At 37.2% G+C, this 27,924-nt stretch overlaps 1 protein-coding gene across 10 annotated transcripts; it reads left to right on the plus strand.

The window, feature by feature from the left end:
* Positions 1–27,924, plus strand: CASP8AP2 (caspase 8 associated protein 2). Of its 10 annotated transcripts, XR_004902827.1 has the most exons (12): positions 13–255; positions 8,671–8,753; positions 10,598–10,666; positions 13,219–13,319; positions 14,114–14,188; positions 15,522–15,637; positions 17,527–19,736; positions 20,507–23,636; positions 24,654–24,753; positions 25,715–25,767; positions 25,903–26,024; positions 27,308–27,924. XR_004902827.1 is itself a non-coding variant. In XM_036024480.1 (11 exons), the coding sequence occupies exons 2-11, from the start codon at positions 8,699–8,701 to the stop codon at positions 25,922–25,924; spliced, it is 5,931 nt and encodes a 1,976-aa protein (XP_035880373.1). In that variant the 5' UTR covers positions 1–88; positions 8,671–8,698; the 3' UTR covers positions 25,925–27,924. The 10 variants fall into 10 exon arrangements, 9 of the variants coding, with proteins under 9 accessions (XP_035880373.1, XP_035880368.1, XP_035880369.1 ...); XM_036024480.1 differs by having other exon boundaries at positions 1–88; positions 25,903–27,924; XM_036024472.1 differs by having other exon boundaries at positions 25,903–27,924.

Consider the following 27,924-nt stretch of genomic DNA (forward strand, 5'->3'; position numbering starts at 1 on the left):
GCGCCCTGGTTGCGCTCTGGCATTGGCAGAGATGCTAGGGAGATCTCGCTGTGCCGAAAGGATTCCGGGCTGTCTAGGGTCTGGCAGGGTGCGTAAGTTGCTGCCAGAGTCTGGTCCGTACGGGGCTGCTGAGGAAGAAGCTGCATGGCGAGGTAGTGCCTCGAGCGGAGGACGGCGGCGTCTGGGGAGCCAGTGCGTCGAAGAGAGCAGCGGAGTCGGTGAGGGCTGGGCGCGCCTGAGGTCCGGGGCCCGCAGGTAGTCGGGTTCTCGTCGCCCTCGGTTCTGGGTGTTGACTCTCACTCGGTCCATTTGGTCCATTGGAGAGGGTCCAGGTGGTGCTGGGGGCAAGCGCACGGAGGAATTGCTCTTTCTCCCGCACTTTCCGCCCCTCCCCCAACCCCCTCCAATAGTCTCGTCTGGGAAGACGAGGTGCTCTTAAAGGCTTTCTGAAGGGATTCTTTGGAGGAATGGGTTTTCCTAAATGTAAGGTGATCATGGATGTTGGTTGTTTCCGAGGTTGTTTTGGCCCAGAGAAGTTTCTTGATCTCCTGTCCTTCAGAGATCAAGTTGGCTCTGATTCTTCCCTGGTCTTTCCTAGGTTCTTCCCTGGTCTTTTCCACTCTTTACAGCTAGCTCCAAACCTTTCACCTCTCAAGGCCCCTCTCCCATCTTACTCAGCGCCTCCTTGGAAGGGGACAGAGACATTTAGGGCACGAATTCCTTCCTTTCCTACTACAGTTATCTTCTAGCGTTTCTTGCCATTTTACAACTAGGTGTCTCCATTTGAAAGAAAAATTATGCTCATTAATGATTATTTTCGATTTTGTCATCTGGCTTTGCAGAGAGAGCTAGGATCCAGTCCCAGATTTGCCACTTACCAGCTGTTTGACTGGAGTATGTTTCTTAATCATCTGTATCTGTTTACTAATCTGTATAAAGGAAAAAGAATAGTAGTATGTATCAAAGGACTTGTGGAGGATTTAAAGTAATTTTTTTTAAGAATTTGGGAACAGAGAGAGTGTTACCCTCTTTTTTTAAAAAAATATTTTATTTATTTATTTTTAGAGAGGGAAGGGAGGGAGAAAGAGAGAGAGAGAAACATCAATGTGTGGTTGTTGGGGGTCATGGCCTGCAAGCCAGGCATGTACCCTGACTGGGAATCGAACCTGCAACACTTTGGTTTGCAGCCCGCGCTCAATCCACTGAGCTACGCTAGCCAGGGCTTAAAGTAATTTTTTAAAATAATTAATTTATTTTTAGAGTGGGTAAGGGAGAGAGAAAGAGAGGGAGAGAAACAATTGATGTGTGGTTGCCTTTCACATGCCCCCAAAGGGAACCTGGCCCTCAACCCAGGCATATGGGCACCCTGACTGGGAATTGAACCAGCAACCCTTTGCTTTGCAGGCCCGTGCTCAATCCATCGCGCTACACCAGCCAGGGCTGAAGTAATTTAATAATGTATTTAGAATATTTAGATCAGCATCTGGAACATAGTGTTCAGTATATGTAGTGTTGTTATTTTCCTCCTTCATATTCTTCAGGGATCTTGCTGTGTTAGATTTGTCCTTTCCTGTGAACCTAAAAATATGCTCTCCCTCTCCTCTGGCTTTTTTCAGTTTTTTTTTCCTCTACAAATGCTTATTTCATTCCCTCATTTTTTTTAAAAGAAAACTTTCTTTAGATTCTTTTTAACACGTATCACAAAACTCGAGGTGATCCTTCTCTTATTTGCTTCACCTTTGTATCTGAATTTATTGGAATTGTTTTTCAAAAGATTGAGCCTGCAGCTCTTTTTTTTTTTCATCATGTTTCTTAGGGTTTAAGATATTGCTTCTGCAATTTTCATACATATAACATTCCTGTCAGTAGCAATTCTCATTGTATATTGAGATCCTCAATTGGAGGAAGGTGAGAGCAAGTGTGCAAAAGCCCTTCTTTCTCTTCCCTGGAGATCTGATACATAATCCTTTCTCTTTTCCTCCCTTCCTTTCTAGGACAGTCATTGGCCTTTGTGATTCCAAGAAAGTAATCTCAATTGTAACAGTTATGTCTTGTTTTCGGTACTATATCCTACAGTTTCCAGCTGTGTTTGAGACATTTTAACCTAGATGTCCTACAGATAGTTCAACATATCTTCTTTGGCTCTTAATTTTCAGTTCAGAGTATGAATACTTTGTTATCAAAGTTAGGAACCTGAGGGTTGTCTTTTAATTAATTGAGAATTTCACTAATTCAACCTTTTTTTTTTTTTTAAATCATTGTTGTTACTGCCAACCTGTTAGGCCCTGTGCTGAGAGCTGGGGATGTAGTGGTGAAGAGAACAGAGTCTAACAGAGTCTGTCCTGGTCTCCATGGAATTTATAGTCCAGTGGGTGAGATGGACATTTCTCCAGGAACACCACAAAAAAATGTAATCATAAGCTTATTGGATTCTCAGCTTCATCTACTCTACAGTTGATGATTCCCTGAAAATTATTTTTAATTTCAGTTAGTGTATCCTTTATTTCTTACTGGTTCTTTTTTTGGGGGGGGGGTTTCATGTCCTATTTTATGCTGTTGTAAGTTCTCTCTAAGTTCATCTACTCTTCACCTAAGTTCATTGAGCATTCTTATAACCAGTGTTTTGAACTCTGCATCTAGTAGGCTACTTATCTCCATTTTTTTATTTTTTAGTCCTTTTTCTGGAGTTTTGCTCTGTTTTTTCATTTGGGACATGTTTCTTTGTCTCCTCACTTTGGCAGTCTCCCTGTATTTGTTTGTATGTGTTAAGTACAGTTACCATGTCCCCTGGGCTTGGTAGTATTGCCTAATGTAGGTGTCTTGTAGGGTCCAGTGGCACAGCACAGCCTCCCCATTCACCCAAGCTAGACATGCCGGGTGTACCTCTCATCCCTGTCACCCTGTGTGGGCTGTGTACCCTTTCCTGTTGTAGTTGAGTCTTGATTGCTGTTGGCACATCAGTGGGAGGGATTCACCCCCAGCTCAATTGGCAGCAAGAACTGGCCATAACCACTGTGGAGGATCAGCTGTGCAGAGGCCTACCCCATGGAGCAGGACTTACTTCAGTGGGGCTCTGGTACCCACTGAATCTGCCCGTTGAGTATGCCACTTGTGGAGGTGGTTGGGTGGTGCTTTAATGTGGTTTGAAGCTGTCCAGCAGGTGTGCCAGTTCTGGGGCCTCCCAGGATGTGCAGGCAATGTCATCTGCCTCCTGTGCTCTGCCTGGGACCACTCAGCATGAGCTACAAAGTGATCTGCAGGTGGCTGCTACTTGTGCTGGGCTTGGAGGTGTCCAGGAGAGGCCAAGCTACAAACCAGGGTTGGCTGCTGCTAGTGCCAGGCCCGGTCAGATAATGCTTGTTTGTGAGATTTTAGGAAAGTCTGAAGCATAAGTCAAGACAGGCCATGGGTATGGAAAAGCCATTGAAAACAGCTTGGGTGGGTCCACAAAGTTGGGTGGGGCAGAGTCTCAGGGATCACCAGGGCAGGGCTAACTGTATGAGCCAGGTTGATAGAGATCCAGATATGGCACCCACTGGCTGGCTCTCTGGGGGGAGGACACAGGAAGGGAACAATGACCTCTGCTTGCACTTCTGTCTGGAAGAAAGGTGCCCCTGGAGCTCTTACTCTGATGCTGGACAGTTCAGTTCCTTTTTATGTGTCCCTGGTGCCTTTGAGCTGCTGCCCCAGAACTGGAGCTCAGAGCTAGTGAGTCCAAGTAAGTCTGTGTATGGGCCCTTTGAAGAGGAACTGCCTGGGACTCCATAAGCACTGTGTCTCCCTCAGCCACAATCCTCACTGGATTTTACAGCTGGAAATTATGGAGACTTCTCTTCTTGGCACAGAACCTTAGACAGGAGAGTCTGGTGTGGGGCTGGGGTTCCTTGCTCCTGAGGGGGAACCTCTGCAGCTGAGATATCCCTCCCAGTTTTGGTCTGCCATATGTTGGTGTGGGACTTACCTGTTTCTTCTCTGCTTCTACCAGTCTCGATGTGGCTTCTACTTTATATGCTTACTTGTAGGACTTCCATTCTGCTAGATTCAGGTGGTTCTGACTGATGATTGTTTTGTAGTTTAGTTGTAATTTTGATAAGGTTGTGGGAGGAGGTGAGTACCACCTTTACCTATACCACTATCTTGACCGGAAGCCCCCATCTAACTCAGAAGATAGTGTAATGGAAGGTAGAATGAAGAAGGATTGAGGCTGTGGATTTGTGGAGACAAGAAAAGAGGGACATAAGCATCAAAGGTTGTAGCTGTAGAATAAATTGCAGATTTTATGTGAAATATTGTGATGGCAGATGGAATGGCTCCGGTTCCTTGTCTTGTGTTTGAGGTCCCTTATCCCCCTAACCAAGCCCCCCCCCCCCCCCCCCAAATGGATGAAAAACCATGTTTAAGCCCTTGCTAGACAAAGTCTGTTGTTATACTGTGATAAGGGAGTTTTGGGCATCTAGAGAAGGGTACCATCATATAAAGGACTAGATTCCTTCAGGTTTTGCTGCATTTAGTCAATGGTGCAAAACTTTAGCATCCTGGGAAGAACCCTGTCTGAACCAACACAACTTCTGTATTATACTGATATCACTTCTCTATTTGTCAATAATGAATGCGCAGGCTTGCATTATAGAAACATGATGTGGTGGTACAGGATAAATTGTGTAGCTGAATGTGGCAGGTAAGGGGAGTAGTGTGAGGAAAGGTATGATAAACATTTCTGGAAAAGGTTTTGGGTTCTGTGCTAGGAAAGCTTTACTTGCTAATGTTATTTTGGGTAGTTCTTGAAGGTTTCTGACCTGGGAGTGAAACACAGGCTAGACAAAAACAGGATTAATTTTCGTTTCTTTTTTTTTAAATATATTTTATTTATTATGCTATTACAGTTGTTCCATTTTCCCCCCTTCACTCCCCTCCACCCTGTACACCCTGTCCCACCCACATTCCCTCCTTTAGTTCATGTCCATGTGTCATACTTATAAGTTCTTTAGCTTCTACATTTCCCATACTATCCTTACCCTCCCCCTATCTATTTTCAACCTACAATCTATGCTATTTATTCTCTGTACCTTTTCCCCCTCTCTCTTCCTCCCACTCCCCTGTTGCTAACCCTCTGTGTGATCTCCATTTCTGTGGTTCTGTTCCTGTTCTAGTTGTTTGCTTAGTTTCTTTTGGTTTTGCTTTAGGTGTGGTTGTTAATAATTGTGAGTGTGCTGTCCTTTTACTATACATGTTTTTTCTTTATCTTCTTTTCTTAAATAAGTCCCTTTAACATTTCATAAAATAAGGGCTTGGTGATGATAAACTCCTTTAACTTGACCTTATCCAAGAAGCACTTTATCTGCCCTTCCATTCTAAATGAAAGCTTTGCTGGATAGAGTAATCTGGGATATAGGTCCTTGTCTTTCATGACTTGGAATATTTCTTTCTAGCCCCTTCTTGCCTGTAAGGTCCCTTTTGAGAAATCAGCTGACAGCCTGATGGGAACTCCTTTGTAGGTGACTGTCCCCTTATCTCTTGCTGCTTCTAGGATTCTCTCCTTCATTTTTACCTTGGCTAATGTAATTCTGATGTGCCTTGGTGTGTTTCTTCTTGGGTCCAACTTCTTTGGTGCTCTCTGAGCTTCCTGGATTTCCTGGAAGTCTATTTCCTTTGCCAGAATGGGGAAGTTCTCCTTTATTATTTTTTCAAATATGTGCTCAATCTGTTGCTTTTCGTCTTCCCCTTCTGGTACCCCTATAATTCGGATGTTGGAACGTTTAAAGATGTCCTGGAGGTTCCTAAGCTTCTCCTCTTTTTTTTTTTGAATTCTTATTTCTTCGTTATTTCCTGTTTGGTTTTTTTTTTCCTTCCTTCTTGTCCACTCTATTGTTTTGAGTCCCAGTTTCCTTCCTATCACTGTTGGTTCTCCGTGCATCTTTCTTCATCTCTTTTATGGTAACCTGCATTTTTTCATGTGATTTGTGCCCAAAATCAACCAATTCTGTGAGCTTCCTGATCACCAGTGTTTTGAACTGTGCATCTGATAGGTTAACTATTTCTTGGTCGCTCAAAAGGATGAGTTCTGGGGCACTGATTTGTTCTTGTGTTTGAGCCATTGCTCTCTCTTTTTTCCCCCGGTCTGGTCGCTCTTGTTACGATGAGGGGCGGAGCCTCAGGTGTTCACCGGGGCTGGGCGCCCCAGTCGCTAGATTGTGACGTTGTATGTGGGGCCAGGGGCAGGAGGGAGCAATGGTGGCAGCCCCACTCTCCTGGGATCTCAGTCCCTTCCCTGGGATCCTGGGCTGTGCGCTCCACCCTGGTCCACAATGTCTGCCTCACTGGGTTCGCCAGTTGCCACTTGCGTACTCAGGGTCCACCTGTTTCCCGCCCCGATGGCTTACTCGCTCCCAGTTGCCCCAGGCTCCCAGCTCTCCCCGCACTCTGCATGCTGCGACCTGCGCTTGTCTCCGTCCCTCCTACTGGTTTGGATGTACGGGTCTACTTCAACTTCTTGGCTGTCCGACTTCCATTCAGATAAATTCTCTGTCAGTTCTGGGAATTATTCTACCTCTAAATTGTTGTTGTTCTAATCTTGGTTGTGCGTGGAGGTACGGTGCTTCCACCTATGTCTCCATCTTGCCGGAAGTCCCAAAAACAGGATTAATTTTTGCTTCAGTGTGGAAAATGGTGAGAGGGAAAAGATCATGGTAATATGGAAACTAGCTAGGAGACTTTTATAATAATTTAAGTGAGAAATAATTATATCAAACTGGAATGGAGAATGTAGGGAATGAAGAAAAAACAGTATGTACCTCAATTTTATTTAAAGGAATAACATAAATTGTATCTCTTGTGGTAGATCCATGACCTTTGTTTTCAGTATGAATCCAGGGATTAGAGTTCTGGCTTCTTTCTTGCATAAAACATACCCATGACATTGCTTATGGTTTCCAGCACTTTTTTCACTAAAGTGGAGTAAAATACTTGTTAATCAGTCTGAGTATAGACTAGATTTTCCTGTCTACTATTTTCGGTTATCTCATCTTCGCTTGATTTGACAAGCACTTGTATTATGTTTCTTGGTATTCACCTTAGAGTTTTTCTAAAACATTTAGCCTAGTTTTCACTGGAAAATAACCCGTTGGTAATGTAATGTTTTGTCATATTATGACTCAGAAAAATAAGGAAACAGACATAATTGGGTTTGGTAACAAATGCACCTGGCTGTTGGTGAGTGTATATCTCGGTGGGAGCAGAAGTGTGTAGGCACAGTAATGACCTCAGGTAGGCATAGTTCATTGATCATAGGCAACATCCATTAAGTTTAACTGGCATAATGGAGAATTTTAGATGTTAGTTAATGTCAGATGAGTCAGGCTTTTTTTGTTTGTTTTTTACTGTTTTGGATTCTTATGTTGCTTTCACTCCTGCCACTGCAAACAGCACGTCAGTAAATATTTCTATACAGACCTCACTGGTGTGACTCCCAGTTGGTTGGATGTCACCCTGCAAAGTGAAAGGCCACCAGGGTTCAATTTTTGGTCAGGGCACATGCCTAGATTAGGGTTCAGTCTTGGTCGGGGCAAGTGCTAGAGGCAGCCGATCCACATTTTTCTCTCATTTTTCTCTCGCATCAATGTTTATCTCTCTTACATCAATTTTCTCTCTTTTTTCTCCCTCCCTTCCCCTCTCTCTAAAAAAATAAATTAAAAAAACATTTTTGTACAAAACATTTTTGTAACTGTGTGCTTGTATATCTGTCAGATTACTAGATATAAAATGGTTGGGTCAAAGAGTATTTACATTTAAAAACTTGGTAGCTATTATCACAGTGCCTCCATAGAGCTTGTACCAGTGTACATTTGAGTGATGTATGAGAACACCTGTTTTCCCACACTTTTACCAACCTAGTATAGTATTAAATTCTTTTGCTTTTTGCCTGTTGTACTATCTTACTGGTGAAAACACGTATGCCTGGCATCCCTAAGACTTTCCCCCAGGTTTGATGATTTGCTAAGAGGAGTCACAGAATTCACCACGTGTTTGGACTTATTTGGTATGATAGCTGGCTTATTTTAGTATAAACATTAGTTTGTGTTTTGGTCTATTTTTTAAAATCAGTATCATTTATCTTGTGGCATGGCTTAACCATATTATCAAGATTAATATTTTTGTCTTAGAGTTTTAGCTCTTGGAAAGTGTAAGGCTTTTTTGTGTAATGATAGTGAACTCATTCATTCCAGTTTTTTAGTATGTGTGTTGCTGAAGTGAGCATGATAGTGAACTCATTCAGTGTGTCCAAATTTGAAAGTTGCTTTTACAATATTTTTAAGATTTTTATTTATTTATTTTTAGAGAGAGGGGAAGGAGGGAAAAAGAGGGAGAAAAACATCAGTGTGAGAGAAATATTGATTGATTGGTTGATCAGTTGCTCCTCACATGCATCCTGATTGGTGGCGGGGGTGGGGGGTGGGGGGTTGTGCGGAAGACCAGGGAACTGAACCCACAACCCAGGCATCTGCCCTGACTGGGAAACCAACCAGCGAACTTTTAGCTTTGCAGGTTGACACCCAAACAACTGAGCCACACCCATCAGGGCTGACAGTTGCTTTTTAACTTAAAGCTAGGTTTATTCTTTGAATTGTGAGATTGATTTTTAACAGTAGAAAATCTTTATGTTTAATATTTTAGATGGCAACTATCAAAAGGAAATAGGACCATGGCAGCAGATGATGACAATGGTGATGGAACAAGTTTATTTGATGCCTTCTCTAGTAAGAGCTCATTTTCATTGTCTTTCTAAATTTAATTACAAAATCATTTACTTATTGAAAACACTGTCATTATCAACTTTTTCTCCTCACAGATAAATGAATTAACACAATGAAATGCCCAGCAAATAGGAAGTGCCCAGTAAATGTGAACCTTTTTGTTATATGCTTTTAAGCTTCTTTAAAAAAAATTATTTATTGATTTTAGAGAGGGAGAGAAAGAGAGAAACATTAATTTGTTGTTCAGCTTATTTATACCCTTACTGATTGAGTCTTATATGTGCTCTAACTCGGGATCGAACCCACTACCTTGGCTTATTGGGATGATGCTCTAACCAACTGAACTACCTGGCTTGGGCTCAAGCCTCTTTAGTATAATGAATTAACAACTACTATGAAAGATAACCAAGACCTGGTGGTAAAATCAGCTCATAAAATAGAAATATTTTAAGTAATGTGTGGAATATAAACTTTCAGATCCTTATGTGACACTTACTAGTTGTTTTGTCTTAATTGTGATTATACTATGACAACCTCATTAAAAATTTGGTACTGTAGATGTATGTTTATTGACATGTTACTATGCTGTAGAATGAAAAGGATGTTGTAAAACATGTCTAGTAGAATCTATTTTTGCTTAAATATCTTTTTAAAAGTTAGTATTTGTAGATATGGAAGGGTTCACACAAAATATAGTCAACATAACCACTCTGGGTAGTATTAATTTGTTTTTTGGTATTAACTTTGGTGTTTTTTGCTGATGTAGTTTCAAATTATTACACTGTTATATATTTCTTTATGATATTTTTCTTTGAAATATTTGAAACCAACAGAAAAATTAAAAGTGTAATATAATGAACACCTTTACTTTTTATGTAGTTTCACAAATGATTAACTTTTACTATATTTGCAACTCTTATTATTTTGAAGGACAAAACTGCATTGTTAATCTCATTTGCTGGAAATAGCTATTTTTATTTTTACATATTAATCTCTTACAAGTTCCTATCTACATTACTTGGCATTTTTCTTTTTACCACATAACATAACAAGATTTAATGTAAAATTTAATTTCTATAGCATTTTCATAATTGTGTTTATTTGTTTGGAAATAATTTCAAGCTTGCAGAAAAGTTGCAAGAATAAGAACATATAAAGAACCCTTTACCTGGTTATGCCAGTGGCTTTATCACCATGTACATACTCTCTTTTTTAAAGATTTTTATTTATTTTTAGAGAGGGGGAAGGGAGGGAGAAAGAGAGGCAGGGAAATATCCATGCTTGAGAGAAATGTGGATTGGTTATCTCTTGCACGTCCCCATATGGGGCTCTGGCCCACAGCCCAGGCCTATGCCTTGACTGGAAATCAAACTGGCAACCTTTTGCTTCATAGGCAGGCACTGAATCCACTGAGCCATACCAGCCTGGGCCATACTGTCTTTTTAAACACACACACACACACACACACACACTTTTTTCCTGACTGATTTGAAATTAAGTTGCATAAATCATGGTCCTTTATTCCCAAACACTTCAGTGTATTTTCTATAAGAAAAAGTTGGGCCCTGGCTGGCGTGGCTCAGTGGATTGAGCATCAGCTTGCGAACCAAAGGGTTGCTGTTTCGCTTCCCAGTTAGGGCACATGCCTGGGTTGCAGATTTGGCCCCTGGTAGGGGTGTGTGTGAGGGGCAACTGATCGATGTTCCTCTTTCACATCAATGTTTCTCCCTCTCTTCCTTCCTTCCCTCCCCTCTAAGAATGAATTAATAAAATCTTAAAAAAAATAAAGAAAAAAATTTCACTAAGTGAAAAAAAATCAGTTTAACTAGTTTTTAATTTTCTTGCAGCATCTCCTCTTAAAAGTAATGATGAAGGTTCTTTGGACATATATGCTGGGTTGGACAGTGCTGTTTCTGGTATGTTAAGTTCTATGATACAATAGTTTAATTTTGTGCAGTCTATTGAAAGTGTTTATTCACTTTTCCTTTTGTTACTAATTTTAGAGTAACTCATGGATCTTAAACAATCTGCCCAATTTTTTGAAATGATTACGCATAGGTAATTATTTTCTTGCACAAAGCTTGATCAATAAGACACATTGACACTCAGGTTTGTTATTCACCTAGGTCTCAGATTTAACTGCACCTTGTGCAAAAATATTTTGTGTCATTAAATACAACTGGTGGTCTTGTCTGTACATGTATTACTACTGCTCATACTGTCACAGGATACATGATACCAGAACTTTTGAAAACGATAATTACTATAAATACTTTCAGATGTATTAATAAGAGTGTGATATGCAGAGTCTCACGATCTATCTAAATTGGAAACCTTTTCCATGATCAAATCTGTCAAAACTTTGAACAGATATCGTCCTCACACCTGACCTGTTAACACAAGCATTTTAGGTAAATTGGTTTTCCAACTCTCATCTGTGAAACCATTATAGATAGGGATGGAATGCAGGAGATGGAGAAACGTATAGCCTGTTGAATTGTGATAGATACAACATCCAAAATCTTAACACATAATTTTTTTCACCTGTGTTGAGATATAATTGACATAAAATTATATAAGTTTAAGGTGTACAGTGTGTTGATTTGCCATATCCGTATGTTGTAAAATGATTACCACCACAGAGTTAGCTAACACCTGCATCGCATTACATAATTACTATTTTGTTGTTGTGGTGAGGACATGAAGATCTATTCTCTTAGCAACTTTGAGTTATATAATACAAAATAGAGTTAGTAACATAGTTATTCTTTTAGCAACTTTCAGTTATATAATACAAAATAGATAGCTGTGTACAATAGCTATGTACAATAGCTCACCAGAACTTATTCACCTTATAGCTGGAAGTTTGTACTTTCATCAACATCTCTTTCCCTGCCACTCCAAACCCCTGGTAACCACCATTCTAGTCTCTGTTTTTGTGTATTTGGGTTTTTGACATTCCACATGTAAGTTATATAGTATGTGTCTTTTGTGACTTATTTCACTTAGTATAATGCCCTCAAGTTTCATCAGTGTTGTCATAGATGACAGAATGTCCTTCTTTCTCATGACAATAATAATCCAGTGTGGTGTGTACACACACATCTTTACCCATTATCCATTGTTGGACATTTAGGTTATTTCTGTATCTTGGCTGTTGTAAATAATGCTGCAGTGAACATATAGAGTGCAGATATCTCTTTCATTTCTTTTTGATATATACTGAGAACTGGGATTGCTGGATCATATAATAGTTCTGTTTTTAATTTTTTCTTTTCCATAGTAGCTCTACCAGTTTACATTCCCACTAAAAGTGTCCAAGGATTCCCTTTTCTCTAAATCCTTGCCAATACTTGTCTCTTGTCTTTTTAATGATAATTGTTCTAACAGGTGTGAGGTGATACATCATTGTGATTTTGATTTGCATTTCTTTGATGATAAATGATGTTGAGCACCTTTTTATGTACCTTTTGGCCACATTTGTATGTCTGGAAAAATATCCAGTTCCTTTGCCCATTTTTTAGTGAGATTTTTTTGTTACTGTTTTGGGTTTTGTGAATTCTTTATATATTTTGGGTATTAAACTTTTTATCAGACACATAATTTGCAATTATTTTCTCCCATTTGGGACGTTTCCTCTTCATTTTGTTGATGGTTTCCTTTGCTATGTAGAAGCTTTTTAACTTGATACAGTTCTACTATTTATTTTTGCTTTTGGGGTCAAATCCAGAAAATCATTGCTAAGACCAATGTCAAGGAGCTTACCCTGTATGTTTTTCCCCCTAGGAGCTTAATGGTTTCAAGTCTTACATTCAAGTCTTTAATTCGTTTTGAGTTGATTTTTGTGTATGGTATAAGATAGGAATCCAGTTTTATAATTTTGCATGTGGCTGTTCTGTTTTCCTAACACCATTTGTTGGAGAAACTATTCTTTTCCCATTGTATGTTCTTGGTTTCTTTGTCATAAATTAATTGATCGTGTGTGGGTTTATTTCTGGGCTTTCCATTTTGTTCTGTTGATCTGTATATTTATTTTTATGCCACTACATACAGTTTTGATTACTTGAGGTCTGTATTATACAGAGTCTAGCAGAAGTAAGGCCTGCTTGAGTGTGGTTGGTAGGGTAATAATATAGATGTAGTAATTTATAGTTTTAGTATGAACGTTTCACCTAAAATGTCATAGGGTGTGCTTGAGTGTGATTGTTATGTTATAGAATTACATACTTATGATTTTGTAATAAAAAGGGGTGTTATTTGTACTGGACCATGTAGTTTGAAATAAAAAATTGTGATGCCTCCAGCTTTGATCTTTCTTAGGATGGCTTTAGCTATTTGCAGTCTTGGTGGTTACATACAAATTTTAGGGTGGTTGTATTTCTGTGAAAAATGACACTGGAATTACAGTTTTGCGTTAAATCTGGAAATACATATTTTACTGAAAGGGTTTTTTGTTTGTTTGTTTTAGACAGTCCTTCCAAATCCTGTGTACCATCCAGAAATTGTTTGGATTTATATGAAGAAATTCTTACTGAAGAAGGAACTGCAAAGGAGGCGACATATAATGATGTATGGGTTGCCAGAATTCCTAAGGATGTTTTTTTTCTCTTTTGTAGCTCATTACGGGCATTTGCTTACTATTTGTACAGACATTCTTTGTTTGGGAAGTAACTCAGACTAAAAGAACATCTAAGTCAGTTTCTGCCTTCCGATCTGCTTTTTAAGACAATGTTTTCTGAATGAATGCTTATCTAAATTTAGTCATAACTTTGCTTGATTATATTTAAGTGTCTAAATATGTAAAAGCAGCAGGAAATCAGTGTGATATAACATTTTTTATCTTTTCATGATTTGTAATGTTATAAAATGTCCTAAGACTTAAATCAGAAATTTCTTTCTACCTTATTTGAATTCAAGGTTTGGACAGTGAATGTGAAACCAAACAAAATATATTATTGGTAGGGAGAACTTTATTTTTATTTTCTTTTAATTTTTAAATTTTTTATTGAAATTATTAGGGTAACATTGGTTAATAAAATTATATAGGTTTCAAGTGTGCAATTCTATAATACATCATCTGTATATTGTATTATGTGTTCACCATCCAAAGTCAAGTCCCCTTCCATCACTATTTATCTTCTCCATTACTTCTACCTTCCTCGCCTCATTTCCCTCTCGTAATCACCATACTGTTAGGTATGTGTTTAAGGTGAACTTTAAAAACCAATAATCTTACTAAATATCTGTCAGTAGAAATAGACCTCATCTGCCCTTTTTAGTGGGTTGATTTGCAAACATTTTGAAATGCCATTTAAGCTAAGAAAGTAATTTAGAATGATGGTTAATCTTTTTATATCTTACAGTTGCAAGTAAAATATGGAAAATGTCAGCTACAAATGAAAGAACTAATGAAAAAGTTTAAGGAAATACAGACACAGGTATCATGATAGTAAATATTTTATTTTCCCTATTTTAAAATCAAAATTTAGTAAAACTTTTTGTTAGAAATTAAAATGCCAAAATATTGGCAGTTTACATAAGGGAACTTTCTTTTTTTTTAACAATTTCTTTTGTTTTTTTAAAGATTTTATTTATTTATTTTTTAGAGAGGGGAGGGAGGGAGAGAGAGAGAGAGAGAGAGAGAGAGAGAGAGAGAGAAACATCAATGTGCGGTTGCTGGGGGCCATGGCCTGCAACCCAGACGTGTACCCTGACTGGGAATTGAACCTGCGACACTTTGGTTTGCAGCCCGTGCTCAATCCACTGAGCTACGCCAGCCAGGGTGGGAACTTTCTTTTTGATATTAAATGAAATAGCAAGTCTGATAAAACATGCATAATTTCCCATACAGTTGATGTAGGAAACTGCTTGTTTTGTTAAGTGACATTGACATAAAAGATCTGTTAGCTAGTTAACTAGATAAATAATTGAAAATTCGTAGAGATCAGATTAGGTGGTTTAAAAGATAATGGTTTGATAAGCAAAGATTTAGAATGGCTGTTGGGGTGAAACGGCAATACTGTCACAATTTCTGCCAGAGGGATTTTGTAACCATGTTACAAAAATCAGGAATGTCATGTGTCTGTTCTGATTTTTATGCTTTGGTAAAGTTTTTCCTTTTCCCCCAAAGAACCAGTCAATCTAGATTCACCCTTTGTTCACCTGAGAATTAGCATATATTTGTAAATTAAAGCTAAGTTGTTAAATATAGGTTTTTAGTATTTTTTTAAAGATTTTTTATTTATTTTTAGAGAGGGAAGGGAGGGAGGGAGAGAGGGAGGGAGGGGGAGGGAGAGAGAGGGAGGGAGGGAGGGAGGGAGAGAGGGAGGGAGAGGGAGAGAGAGAGAGAGATATCAATGTGCAGTTGCTGGGGGTCATGGCCTGCAACCCAGGCATGTACCCTGACTGGGAATTGAACCTGTGACACTTTGGTTCACAGCCCGCGCTCAATCCACTGAGCTACACCAGCCAGGGTGGTTTTTAGTATTTTTATTTTCAATTTTTAAGATAGTGACCCAGGGAGAATTTTGCTGTTAATTTTAGTTCTTTTTTTTAAATTTTGATCCCTATTTTAAATAGTTTCATTTTAAATGGCCTTTCTCTGGTGCCATTTATCTTCCTGAATCTTAGCTTTCCCAAATACTTTTTTGAGAATTACATATGATAATATGTGTTGCCTGGCATTAGTTTAAATTCAATAATCATTAGCTATTATAAGTAGTAGCTTAATAATCCTGTAGATATCTATTTTATTAAATATATTATGTTTAGAATTTCAGCTTAAAAAATGAAAACCAGTCCCTTAAGAAGAATATTTCAGCACTTATCAAAACTGCTAGAATGGAAATAAGCCGCAAGGATGAAGAAATAAGTAATCTTCATCAAAGGTATAATTGAGGGGTGTGGATCTGTAAATTACATGGTTGTTGATATGTGGAATATTTTTAACTTTGGAAAGATATAAAATCATGTCATTTATTAAATATGTAAGGTTTTACTATGAGGGACTAATGGTATATAGGATTATTAAATAGAATATTGCCGCATACCTCTCTGAGTATGTTCTATTTTCTAATATACTGGACTCTGTTACTCTTTGCTTTTTAGATGATGATGGTGTATATGTTACAGATTCTTTTAGGCTCCCACCAAATTATTAAAGTATCAAGAATGCATCTGTGCTCATATTGCCTATCAATAGACAACCCTGAAACTATCTCTCAGTTCTATATTCTTTTCCCTCTCAAATGGATTTTCTATTTCTCTGTCTTTCTCTCTCTCTCTCTCTCTCTCTCTCTGGTTGGGGGCAATTTTCTGCTCCAGAGGATTTCATCTGTCTCCTTTCCTTCATGGTCAGACCTCCAGAACAAACCTCCAGAATTCTAAACTTTCTGTCTCCATTTTCTATTTCAACTAACTCTTGAACCCAGTACACACTGACTTCTGTTGCCATTGGTCCACTGAAACAGCTGTCATGTGATTAACAGTGACTACCACTAAATATATCACATATATACTTTTTAAATACGTCAAATAGTTTTGGCTTCTCATTTTAACTTATTCTTACATGCTGTTTGACACAGTTGACCCTCCTGTCTTGAAGTAATCCTCTCCCTTTGGCTTTCATAATTTTCAGTTTTCTTCCTAAGTGAGGTTTATTCTTCTGTACTTGGCTAAGTTGGAATTCCTCAAAGCTCAAATCTGTGTCCTTTCCTTTCTCTATCAGTATTTTCTTGTGAGGTAATTTTACACACTGCATCAGTTCCATTCATACATAGATAACTATTTCACATTGGTATGAAATTTTCAAAATTACCTCATCCAGAACTGAATTTATGATCAAAGCTCTTCTGTTGAGCTCAATGGATTTCCCATTATTTATTCAGCTGGTGCAAGCTAGAGACCTATGTGTAGAATGAGCCTATAATTTATTGCCCAAACCAGAACACTTCGGAGAATAGAAGGGGGTGCTATTGATATTTACACTGAGATTGCTTGGCAAACTGGAGAACATAGTCACCCTGCCTATGTAGGAGTTGTCATTGACAACTACCTCTTGATCATCCCTCACTTCCAAGTTCATTAATCATGTTCTGTTGATTTTTATGTTTTTATAATCTCTCAGATAATTTATTTCTCTCCATTTCTACTATCATTGCTGTCTAGCACCTCTTATTTGAATTGGCCAGTAGTCTTTGTGCTGGTATCTGTATCCATTCTTGCTCTAGAATTATGTCTCTTGATATTAAAGTTACTGGACACTTGTAAAGCACAAGACTACATCTCACTATCACATAATCATCACATCTTATTCTCTTTCTTGGATCTATTCCATGCCTATCTTTTTGGCTTGTAGATGGTTGCCTTCTTCCTAGGTCTCTTTATGTTGCCTTTTTTCTATATATATCTCAGTTTCCAAATTCTTCCTTTTCATAAGGACTCTCTGTTCATAATAGGTTAGGACCTCCACCATACTGACTTCATTTTAACTTAATTACCTCTGTAAAGATCTCCAAGTAAGGTCACCTTTTGAGGGACTGGAGGTTAGGGCTTCAACAAGTAAGTTTTGAGGAGATGACAGTTCATCCAACAAGATACATATAAGTTTGACACATTGCCTTTGGTAAATTCTTGTTACTCATACCTTTATACAATGTAAAACTAATTTTCCAGTAGATGTCAGCCCCTGAATTTTAAAGTGTACCAGGTATGATTAAAATTTGGATTACTGAAAAGCAGTAACTTTGTTTTTTTCTTATTCTCTATTTCTTTATAGATTGTCTGAGTTTCCACATTTTCGAAATAATCGTAAAACTGCACGGACATCAGATACAGTTAAAACAAAAGATCTTACATCCAGATCTTGCCATTCGGATGATTGTGCAAAGACTGATCACAGAGTGAAATGTGATGCTTCTAAAGATGGACATCATAGCACTTCACTGCCAAACATTGAAAAGGAAGTAAAATTGCATTCGGAAAAGAAGAGCACTTTGCATTTGCCTACCTCTAATGAAAAACACTGCACCAATGGCATTTGGTCACGTTCCCATTATCAAGTTGGTGAGGGTAGCTCAAATGAGGATAACAGAAGAGGGAAAAAAGATGTTGGATATAGTCAATATAGTAGAGGAACTGATAGAATACGAAAAGACTTAAACACTAGCAGTGGTGATGGTGAACCAAGGAATATAGAGGCTAGTCAAAGGCTACAAGGACGTCCTGAGAAATATGGTAAAGGTGAACCAAAGGCAGAAAGCAAAAATTCAAAGTTTAAAAGTAACACAGATTTGGATTATAAAAATGAACGTTTTGGCTGTTTCTGGCAGAAAGAGACCTTTAGAGAGAGATCACATACTCGAGTAGAGTCGCAAAGTGACAGAAAACTACAAAGGCAAAATGAAAGATTACAAAATATGAATAAAAAGGAACTTAAATCACAAGACAAAGAAGAAAGAAAAGTTGATCAAAAACCTAAATCAATAGTAAAAGACCATGATTATTGGAGAAGATCTGAACGAACATCTCTTCCTTATTCCAAGAAAGATATAAAATCTCATAATTCAAGTAAATATCATCTAGAAGAGAGAAGAGAAAGGGAAGATGGTAAAAGAGACAGGGGTGTGAGTAATCATAGTTTTCAAGAAGGAAGATGTTCATCCTCTCTTTCAACCAGTAGAACTCACAAACACATTGACTCTAAGGAAGTTAATGCTGTGCACCAACGGGAAAATACACCTTTAGAAGCAGAAAGGCATAGAACTGAAGATAAGAGGAAAAGAGAACAAGAAAACAAAGAAGAAAACAGGTATATGAGAAATGAAAAAAGAACACCTACAGGACATTTGCAGAAGACTAACAAGGAAGCTAAGCAAACCACTGCTGACTTAAAGAGACAGAATGGACCGAAAAATGATAAAGGTGAAGTCTCATTAGGTGTTTCTGAAGGCCCAGATAACAAAGACCTTGCAATTAAAGCTGAAAGTGGTTCAAATGAAACAAAAAACAAAGACTTAAAGTTGAGTTTTATGGAAAAGTTGAACTTAACTCTTTCTCCTGCTAAAAAGCAGCCTATTCCTCAGGATAATCAGCATAAAATAACCAATACTCCACAACCCAGTGACATGTGTGATTTGGAGTCCTTGGTGCAGGATAAAACAGTGATGTGTGTTCCCTCTGTGAGTGAACGTAGTACAGAGGAAAGCAAATTAAAGTTATTGGAACCAAAAGATACTCTTGCAACAGCAGCAGCATCTGAACCCAGAGCTGGAATTCCAGAAATGAAAATGGAAGAAGAAAACAGTTTGACAGTTAAATCTGTTGAGAATACTGTGCATTGTGACTTGCCCATTTGTGGTACAGAGACCTCCTCAGCACCTGTAGAAATGGAACAAACAGAATCTTTGTTTCCATCATCAACAGAAATGGAACAAACCATTCACGGTGCAAGGGCAGCAGTTCCAATGATAATGGACATACTACAGACAAATGTTTCTCAAAACTTTGACTTGGAATTAGATACCAAAAGAAATGATGGTTTAAATTCTTGTAGTATTTCTGAAGACATGGAAATGAAGGAGGCTTTTTCAACAAAAGTGGCCAAATCCAATGAAAGCATTTTACAGTCTTCAATTGAAAAAACTGGTGTTTTGCCCGCAGTCCTTTCAGAAGTTGATGACCCAAAGTTGGAGCCTTCTGTTGAAGATACACCACTGGTTGAGAATAAGTCTTGTCATTTGGAGCCTTGCTTACTTAAAGAGACTCTAGAATCTTCACTCCAGCATACTGAGTTAACAGACCACAGAATGGAAATTGGTGAAACAAACTCAGTATATCAGGATGAGAACTCAGTTCTGAGCATTGATCTTAATCACCTGAGACCTATTCCAGAAGTCATTAGTCCCCTGAATAGTCCAGTGAGACCTGTAGCAAAAGTACTTAGACTGGAAAGCCCTTCTCGAGTTCCATTATATAATAGCCATAAAGGTAATCGTTTATATTATTTTTAATAACATATCTTTTTGTGAGGATGTAAAATACATAAGATAAAGCAGTACTTTTTTGATAACATAATTAACACATTCAGACTCCCATGGTTAAGTAGAAATTGAGCCTTAAGTCTAAATTTAGGTCTTTTTTTTTTTAAAGATTTTATTTATTTATTTTTAGAGAGAGGAGAAGGGAGGGAGAAAGAGGGGGAGAAATATCATTGTGTGGTTGACTCTTATGTGGGGCCCACTGGAGACCTGACCCGCAACCCAGGCATGTGCTCTAATGGGCAATCAAACTGGAGACCCTTTGGTTTGCAGCCGGTGCTTAATCCACTGAGTCACACCTGCCAGGGCCTAGGTACTTTTTATTTATACAAAAAAAGGGGGAATGGTAGGACAGATTATTTTAAATACTCCTTGCTTGTTTTCAGATATATTTTTATTGTTCAAAAGCCATCATCAGATGGTATTGAGTACATGATACTGCTAACCTGAGTAAAGATACCTGAACAGTTGGTAGGTGGTTATCCAAATGACCAAACTCTACCTTGTAACTGTTGTTAGACACCTTCTGAGCACCTTCTGAGAACCAGTAAAAACTAGTGACATGAATAAGTGTTAGGCATTAACATTTTGCTTAAGGGAAAAAAACTATTGAAATAATGAAATGCCTCTATTTAATTTTTTGTTATATTTAGTATGGAAATGTCAGATGACCTAAGATTCAGCGGTCATGTGACTACAATATACTTCTCTCTTCCACAGATGTGTTTCCACCAAATTCAGTTAATTCTACCTCCAAGAGTCAGTCTGACCTCAACAAGGAAAATCAGAAACCAATTTGCAAATCTGTCAAATTTACAGAAGCAGACTCCCATAAGAATTCATCTTTAGATGAATTAGAAGAAGGAGAAATTATAAGTGACGGTGAAAACTCTAAGCAACAAAAAAGTTTTGAAGAAAGTGCCAAACCTAGAGTTTCTACTGAAATGCAGAACAGAAGAACTAGCCCAGGAAGTAGGAAAAATACTGGACATTTGGATAAGGACAAAAGGGGAACATCTTCTATAAAAACTCAGCAGACAAAAAGGAAATGGAATAAAAGACAAAGTGAATCCAGTAGATCTTCAAAAACAGAGAAGAAAGATAAGACAGTGAGCACCTCTGTCCTGGAAAAAATAGTTCCAATTATTGCTGTACCCTCTTCTGTACGAGAGGTTATGCACATGTTACGAACGATAAGAAAACATGTAAGAAAAAACTATATGAAATTCAAGGTAAAATTTCCATTGAAACAATTTCATAGAATTATTGAGTCAGCAATTTTAAGTTTTACATCACTCATTAGACACCTTGACTTATCCAAAATCTCTAAGTCAGTGACTACTTTACAGAAGAATCTTTGTGATGTTATAGAATCCAAACTTAAGCAAGTTAAAAAGAATGGCATAGTGGATCGTTTATTTGAACAGCAACTACCAGATATGAAAAAAAAAGCATGGAAATTTGTAGATGAACAACTTGATTATTTGTTTGCAAAGCTTAAGAAAATCTTAATAAAATACTGTGATTTCACAAACTTTGGTAGTGACAGTGATGAAGGGAAATTTGAAAAAAATAAAGAGAAAACACAATATTCAAATTGTCAGAAGAGGAATGTGGTCAACTCCAGCAAAGAGATGCTGAAAGAGAAATCCTCAAAATCAGAAGATTCTATTTACAATAGATCTTCACTGGGATGTAAAAAGTCTGAGGAAAAACGTCAAGACCAAAATAACTCCAGTATTAACACAGTAAAGCATGATACTAAAAAAAATTTTAACACTTGCTTTGATAATATTAGGTGCTCTCAATCTGAAGAGCACTCCTTGGAACTGAGCTGTCTGAACACCCCAAAGCCAGGAAAAGTGGAAGGCAGCACAATAGAGGATACACAGACTTCCCAGCATGCAGCTTTGAAGCCAGAACGCTGTTTTGAGATTCTTACTGAACAGCAAGCATCTAGCCTCACTTTTAATTTAGTGAGTGATGCACAGATGGGTGAAATATTTAAAAGTTTGTTGCAAGGTTCTGATCTTCTGGACAACAGTGTTAATTGTAATGAAAAAACTGAGTGGGAGTTAAAGACTCCAGAGAAACAGCTGCTAGAAAGTCTTAAGTGTGAATCTATACCAGCTTGTACAACGGAAGAACTGGTTTCTGATGTAGTTTCTCCATGTCCTAAAATGATTAGTGATGATAATTGGTCATTATTATCATCTGAGAAAGGTCCATCTCTGTCTTCAGGGCTTTCATTGCCAGTTCATCCTGATGTGTTGGATGAAAGTTGTATGTTTGAAGTGTCCAGTAACATAGCTTTAAGTAAAGATAATGTATGTAGTTTAGAAAAGAGCAAGCCCAGCATTTCTTCCATACTTCTTGAAGATCTAGCTGTATCTTTAACAGTGCCATCACCTCTGAAGTCAGATGGTCATCTCAGTTTCTTAAAGCCTGAAGCTTTGTCTAGTTCAACTCCTGAAGAAGTTATTAGTGCCCATTTTAGTGAAGATGCCTTACTTGAGGAAGAAGATGCATCTGAACAAGATATTCACTTAGCTTTGGAGTCAGATAATTCAAGCAGTAAATCAAGTTGTTCATCGTGGACAAGTCGGTCTGTTACTCCAGGCTTTCAATACCACCCTAATCTACCCATGCATGCTGTCATAATGGAAAAGTCCAATGATCATTTCATTGTGAAAATACGGCACACGGCACCATCTGCCTCTACTAGTCTTACACAGAATATGGTGGCTAGTGAGTCGTTGGCATCTTTGCCCAGAGTGGGAAAGGAAACTGATGATGCAGCAGAGAAGGAATGTATTTCAACTCAGAACACAGCTTTTGAATCTGTGGAGGAATTGAAACATTCCAATGAAAATGTTGACAGCAACAAATTAGCTCATGAAGAGCAGGGCTGTATGATAGAAACACAGGTTCCTGATATATATGAATTCCTTAAAGATGCTTCAGGTAAAGTGGGTCATAGTAATGAAGTGGCTGATGAATGCTTGAAGTTGCATCAAGTATGGGAACCAAAAGTATCCGAAAGCATTGCAGGATTGCCTTCGATGGAAGACATTCCACATTCTGTTGAGGGCCATCTTCCAAACACGTATGTAGACCTCACAAAAGATCCAGTCACTGAGACTAAAAACTTGGGGGAGTTGATAGAAGTAGCAGTTTTAAACATGAATCAGTTGGGATGTTCTGGAAGCAGTTTGGATCAGAATGCTCAAATCTTAAACAATGTGCAGCCTGATACTGTAGATGCTTTTATTGATTTGACAGAAGATGTTTCAAGTGAGAGTAAAAGTGAAGATAACCATCCTGCTTTAGCAGTTGGACACTTGGGGTGTCAGGTGTTTTGTATAGATGAAGATAACTGTAAGGAAGAAAAGGTGCAAGTGGCAAGCAAGCCTTCAGAATGCATGGTTGAGGAAGCCTATATCGATTTGACCTCGGATTCTCCTAATTCATGTGAAGTAAAAAAGGATTTAAGATCAGAACCAGCATCAAATTCTGATAGTTCAGAGTTGCCTGCAACTTTGGATAATGCTCACAAAAAGAGAAAAAACCTTTCTAATCTAAATAATTCTTGTCAGAAGAAACAGAGAAAGGAAACAGACTTAACCAGTAAGGAAAAGACCAAGAAAATTACCCAAAATTCTGGTGAGAATGGTGAAGATCACCAAAGAAAAGCCAGTAAGAAAAAGGCCCCTGCAGTGACTAAAGATCCCTCGTTAAAGGCAAGCCCAGGCATTAAGGACACACCAGCAGCATCTGGCATTTCTCCTACAAATCTTTCTGCGAAGAATATTATTAAAAAGAAAGGAGAAATTATAGTTTCATGGACAAGGTAAGGATCTTATGAGACATTTAGATCACCAGGAAATTTTGAGAGGCCAGAAATCTATTCTGTCATGTCATCATAGTTATATCCTATCCTGAAATAAGGAAAGTGGGGACTTCAAAAGTAGCCAAAATTAATAGAGACACGTTCTGGGATAATCTTATAGCAGTGCCTCTTAACCAGGGATGTGTGTTAGCACCATGGATAGAACTTTTCATTGAGTTTTAACCTCACTTTTTTAATTAAAAAAGAATACTTTTATTTGTAAATAACTGGTATAATCACATTTTAGAAAGGAGGAATGACAGGTGGTGAAATAGGGCAAAAAGCCTAAGACTTTATTATTTGAGTTTTTTCCCTAAAAAAGGTTTTGTAAACAGATTGTACTTTTGACTTTTATGTGAACTTTTTAAGAAATGTAGATTTTGGGATGGGAGTAAAAGACAGAAAACTACTTGAACAACAATTTAAAAAATATCAAAAAATAATAATAAAGAAAAAATGCAGATTTAAAGACCTTGTTTGAGACATAAGTGTAGCTACATTTGGGAGCCATTGGACTCTCGGTGGTTCATGATCTTCAAACTTAACTAGAATGCATAAGGAAGGAAGCTAAATTTTGTTGAATTTCAGGTAACTTAACAGCATAGTAAAATCTCAGATTGTAATAATAGACACAGGAAATTGGAAGGTTTGGATTCTATTTACTTTTGTTCTTTGGCTTATTGAGTCTGTCATTATGTTTGGGCCCCAGTTTTTAAAGTAAAATTAAAAATCTATACTTTTGTCATTAGAATAGTCAGTATGTTTATAAAATTTTGGAAATACATATATGAGCTTAAAAATAAAAATCATCCATAACCTTATTTTTCAGAGATAACCATTGTCCATGTTTTGATGTACACTTTTTTCTTTGGGTTTTAATAAAAATGGCACCTCCTATTAGTGGACATTGGGGCAGTGGAAATTTTGTTAGCTTTCTGCTGTAATCTACAAAAGCTAAATAACGTTTTCCCTCCTTAGAAATGATGACCGGGAAATTTTAATGGAGTGTCAGAAAAGTGGGCCATCAATGAAAACATTTTCTTATGTAGCTGCCAAGTTGAATAAAAATTCATCTCAGGTAACTTTGCAAGTTCTACATCTCTGTAGTTTCACAAACGTTACTAGTCTATTTTTAAAAAGATTTTACTTATTTATTTTTAGAGGGGAAGGGAGGGAGACAGAAAGAAAAACATCAATGTGCAAGAGAAATATTGATCGATTGCCTCATGGGCACCCCAGTTGGGAACCGGGCCTGCAACCCAGGCATGTGCCCTGACTGGGAATTGAACTGGCAATTCTCTACCAATTGAGACACGCCAGTTATGGCCAGATGTTACTGCTCTAAATACTTAGACTTCATTTTCAACATGTTTAAAACATATAGATACTACTTTAAAAGTATGGCTTTTCATGTGGGACTGTTAAAAACTTGGTGATTGTGGAAGAACAGTCCTGTTTTTTTCTTTTGTCTTACCAGTTTGATCTCAAACAATTTTGTAATGTTTACTTGTTTAAGAAAGGTTAAATTGAGACTTGATTTGGGGTGATGAACACACAATACAGTATGTAGATTATGTATTATGGAATTATATGCCTGAAACCTATATAATTTTATTAACTAGTGTCACTCCAATTAAAAAAGTTTAATATTGAAAGTTAAACTAGCAGTCATCTTTAGTAGGAAGATACTTACTCTTCTAGACATTATTTCTTTATTAACAGTAACTTTCTTTAGATGGTTTGTAAAAATAGCCAGTGCAGGTTTTTTTTTTTTTTTTAATTTTTTTTAAAAGATTTTATTTATTTATTTTTAGAGAGGGAAGGGAGGGAGATAGAGAGAGAGAGAGAGAAATCAATTGCGGTTGCTGGGGGTTGTGGCCTGCAACCCAGGAATGTGCCCTGGCTGGGAATCGAACCTGGGACACTTTGGTTCCCAGCCCGCGCTCAATCCACTGAGCTACGCCAGCCAGGGCTCATTACAGGTTTTTAAAAAATCTTACTGAGATATTTATAATTAACATTCACTTTTAACTTTCCAGGTCTCAGAAAGATTCCAGCAGCTATTGAAGCTCTTTGAAAAGTCAAAATGCAGGTAGTTAATGGTTATACTACAGGAGACTCATACAATAAATATTAGCTACTGTAACTGCAGTTAATGGCCTGTTAGTCACTGAAGATGTGAGTAGTGGGTGAGAGGCATCCAGTTGATTTCCTGCTTCCTTCACAGCTTGGAGGATGATTGCTCGTAGTAGTCTTCTAAGGCTACACCACATCCACGGGACGTGCCCAGTTGCAGTTTACATCATCATGGCATTCCTCCTTAACCTTCTGACTGCTGATGAGTCTAAGGTGGGGGGAAGTCCCATTCGATGATTAATAAGAAAATTTTTTATAAGTGAAAAATAAAGTGTTTTTGAATAACAGTTTGTTTCACAGGCAATGAATTCTGTGCATTCATAATTTAATATTTTTTGTATACATTTCAAAAAATTTTACATTTTAAATTTGGAGTGCTAAAATAGTGTGAAATACAAAATAGACATCCATAAGCAATTCCATTGTCATCTGAACAGATGACATGATTTACCATGTAAAATTATTAATAATGTTGATAGACATGTTTCCTCAGTTTTTTTAGAGCTATTTTTGTACAGGTTTGTTAAGGTAACAGTGTTTATCAGCAGGATTTCTTTGTAAGAAATCAGTTGCTTACATATTTGGACTTCACGTAAGAAAAATTGTAAAGATATTTAACATAACACTTTTTCAGTCGACTTGTAGTCATAATTATTTAAATGCAAAACACCCAATGTTAAATTAAGTTCAAATTAAATTGGAATGGAAACCATATTTGGCCATAGACCTCAGTGTGAAAGGGTTCTTAATATAGTTATAAATCTATTTCTAGGCTGGATATATCTTTTATATAGACATATATAAAAGATATGAGGTAATTTGAGAGGAAATGGTTAATTTCAGTATCCTCTCAAAACAGCTAGTTTGCTAATGAGATCAGAAGGTATTTGGTAATTTATTGTAAAGTTAAAATTGTATACAATTCAGAATGTGAGATTTAATAATGGAGAATTTGAAAAAAAAAAGCTTAGTCTAAAGAACCTTTAAAAATAGTTTAAGGCAACAATGACATTATTTTTCAGATTTGCTGTACTTCAAAATTTTTACTATCCTTAAGAAATTAGACCAAATTTTTTGTTTTACCTGAATGTTATCTTAAAATGTAACTTTCATTCTCTTATGAAGATAATGTACATTCATGGAAGAATTAACTTGTTTTTGGAAGTGATGCTTATTAGGTTGAAATTGCCAAATTTCATTACAAATCTTTTATTGAATTTGATACTTGAGGTTTTATTTGCTTGCATGATAGCATAATTAATGTGCTATTTCATTCCTGGTTTGTTTCTTAACTGATTCCCCCCGCTCCCAAGTACTATAGTCTCGTTAAATTGTTTTCAAAATCAAAGTGTAATGATGAAGTTTCCAAACTTATTCCATAAAAAACTAGTCTTTAACATCAATATTAACTAAGTGGAACTCATTTAAAAGAACAACACTTATTAAATGGTCATATAAAAATAGAATCATAACTTCAGCATTTTCTTACATTACAGATAAGCTGCTGAATTCCTTGGAGTCTTAATTGATAATGCTTACTGCACAGGAGCTTCGAATTCCTCATGTTTTAAATGGGGGAGCAGAGGGCAATTTTATGACTTTTGATTACTAGATAATCTACATTTGCTATAACTTGCTGACTCTTTAATCTCAAGTCAGCTTGTCCTGTCATCAGTCTGATGTGCTTATTGGTTATTGGTCAAGATGCTTATTTTTAAACAGGTTAGAATTTGTTATTAAGATAAAAGCAACAACAATATAATATTGAGACCTTAGTTTTGATATTTCAAAGAAATGAGTTTTTCTAGATATTTAAAAATACTTTTGTAGCATTAAAAATTAACCATTATTTACCTTGTTTTCATATATTTTTATTTGTTTTTCTAATTGCCTCTCATTTTGGTAAATTGTAAAGTAACTTAAATAGTGTATCTGTAAATATGTATACTTAAAATGATGTAAAATACTTTGTGTGTATCTGTGTTTGTGTGTATCATACACATATAAATGGCTTTACCTAGCCAAGGATTTTTTTTATCTGTATAAAACTTTTTGTATAAAGTTTGCTTTGAATATCAGTAATGTATAAATAAAACCATGTAAAGTTCTGTTA

Source organism: Phyllostomus discolor, chromosome 4, assembly GCF_004126475.2.
Source record: "Phyllostomus discolor isolate MPI-MPIP mPhyDis1 chromosome 4, mPhyDis1.pri.v3, whole genome shotgun sequence".
Taxonomy (NCBI): domain Eukaryota; kingdom Metazoa; phylum Chordata; class Mammalia; order Chiroptera; family Phyllostomidae; genus Phyllostomus; species Phyllostomus discolor.

Coding starts and splice junctions, on each gene's coding strand:
- CASP8AP2 (XM_036024472.1), top strand. CDS start 32: ATGCTAGGGAGATCTCGCTGTGCCGAAAGGATTCCGGGCTGTCTAGGG. Junction 15,638..17,526: donor ATAAGTAATCTTCATCAAAG/GTATAATTGAGG, acceptor ATTTCTTTATAG/ATTGTCTGAGTTTCCACATT. Junction 19,737..20,506: donor ATTATATAATAGCCATAAAG/GTAATCGTTTAT, acceptor TCTCTTCCACAG/ATGTGTTTCCACCAAATTCA.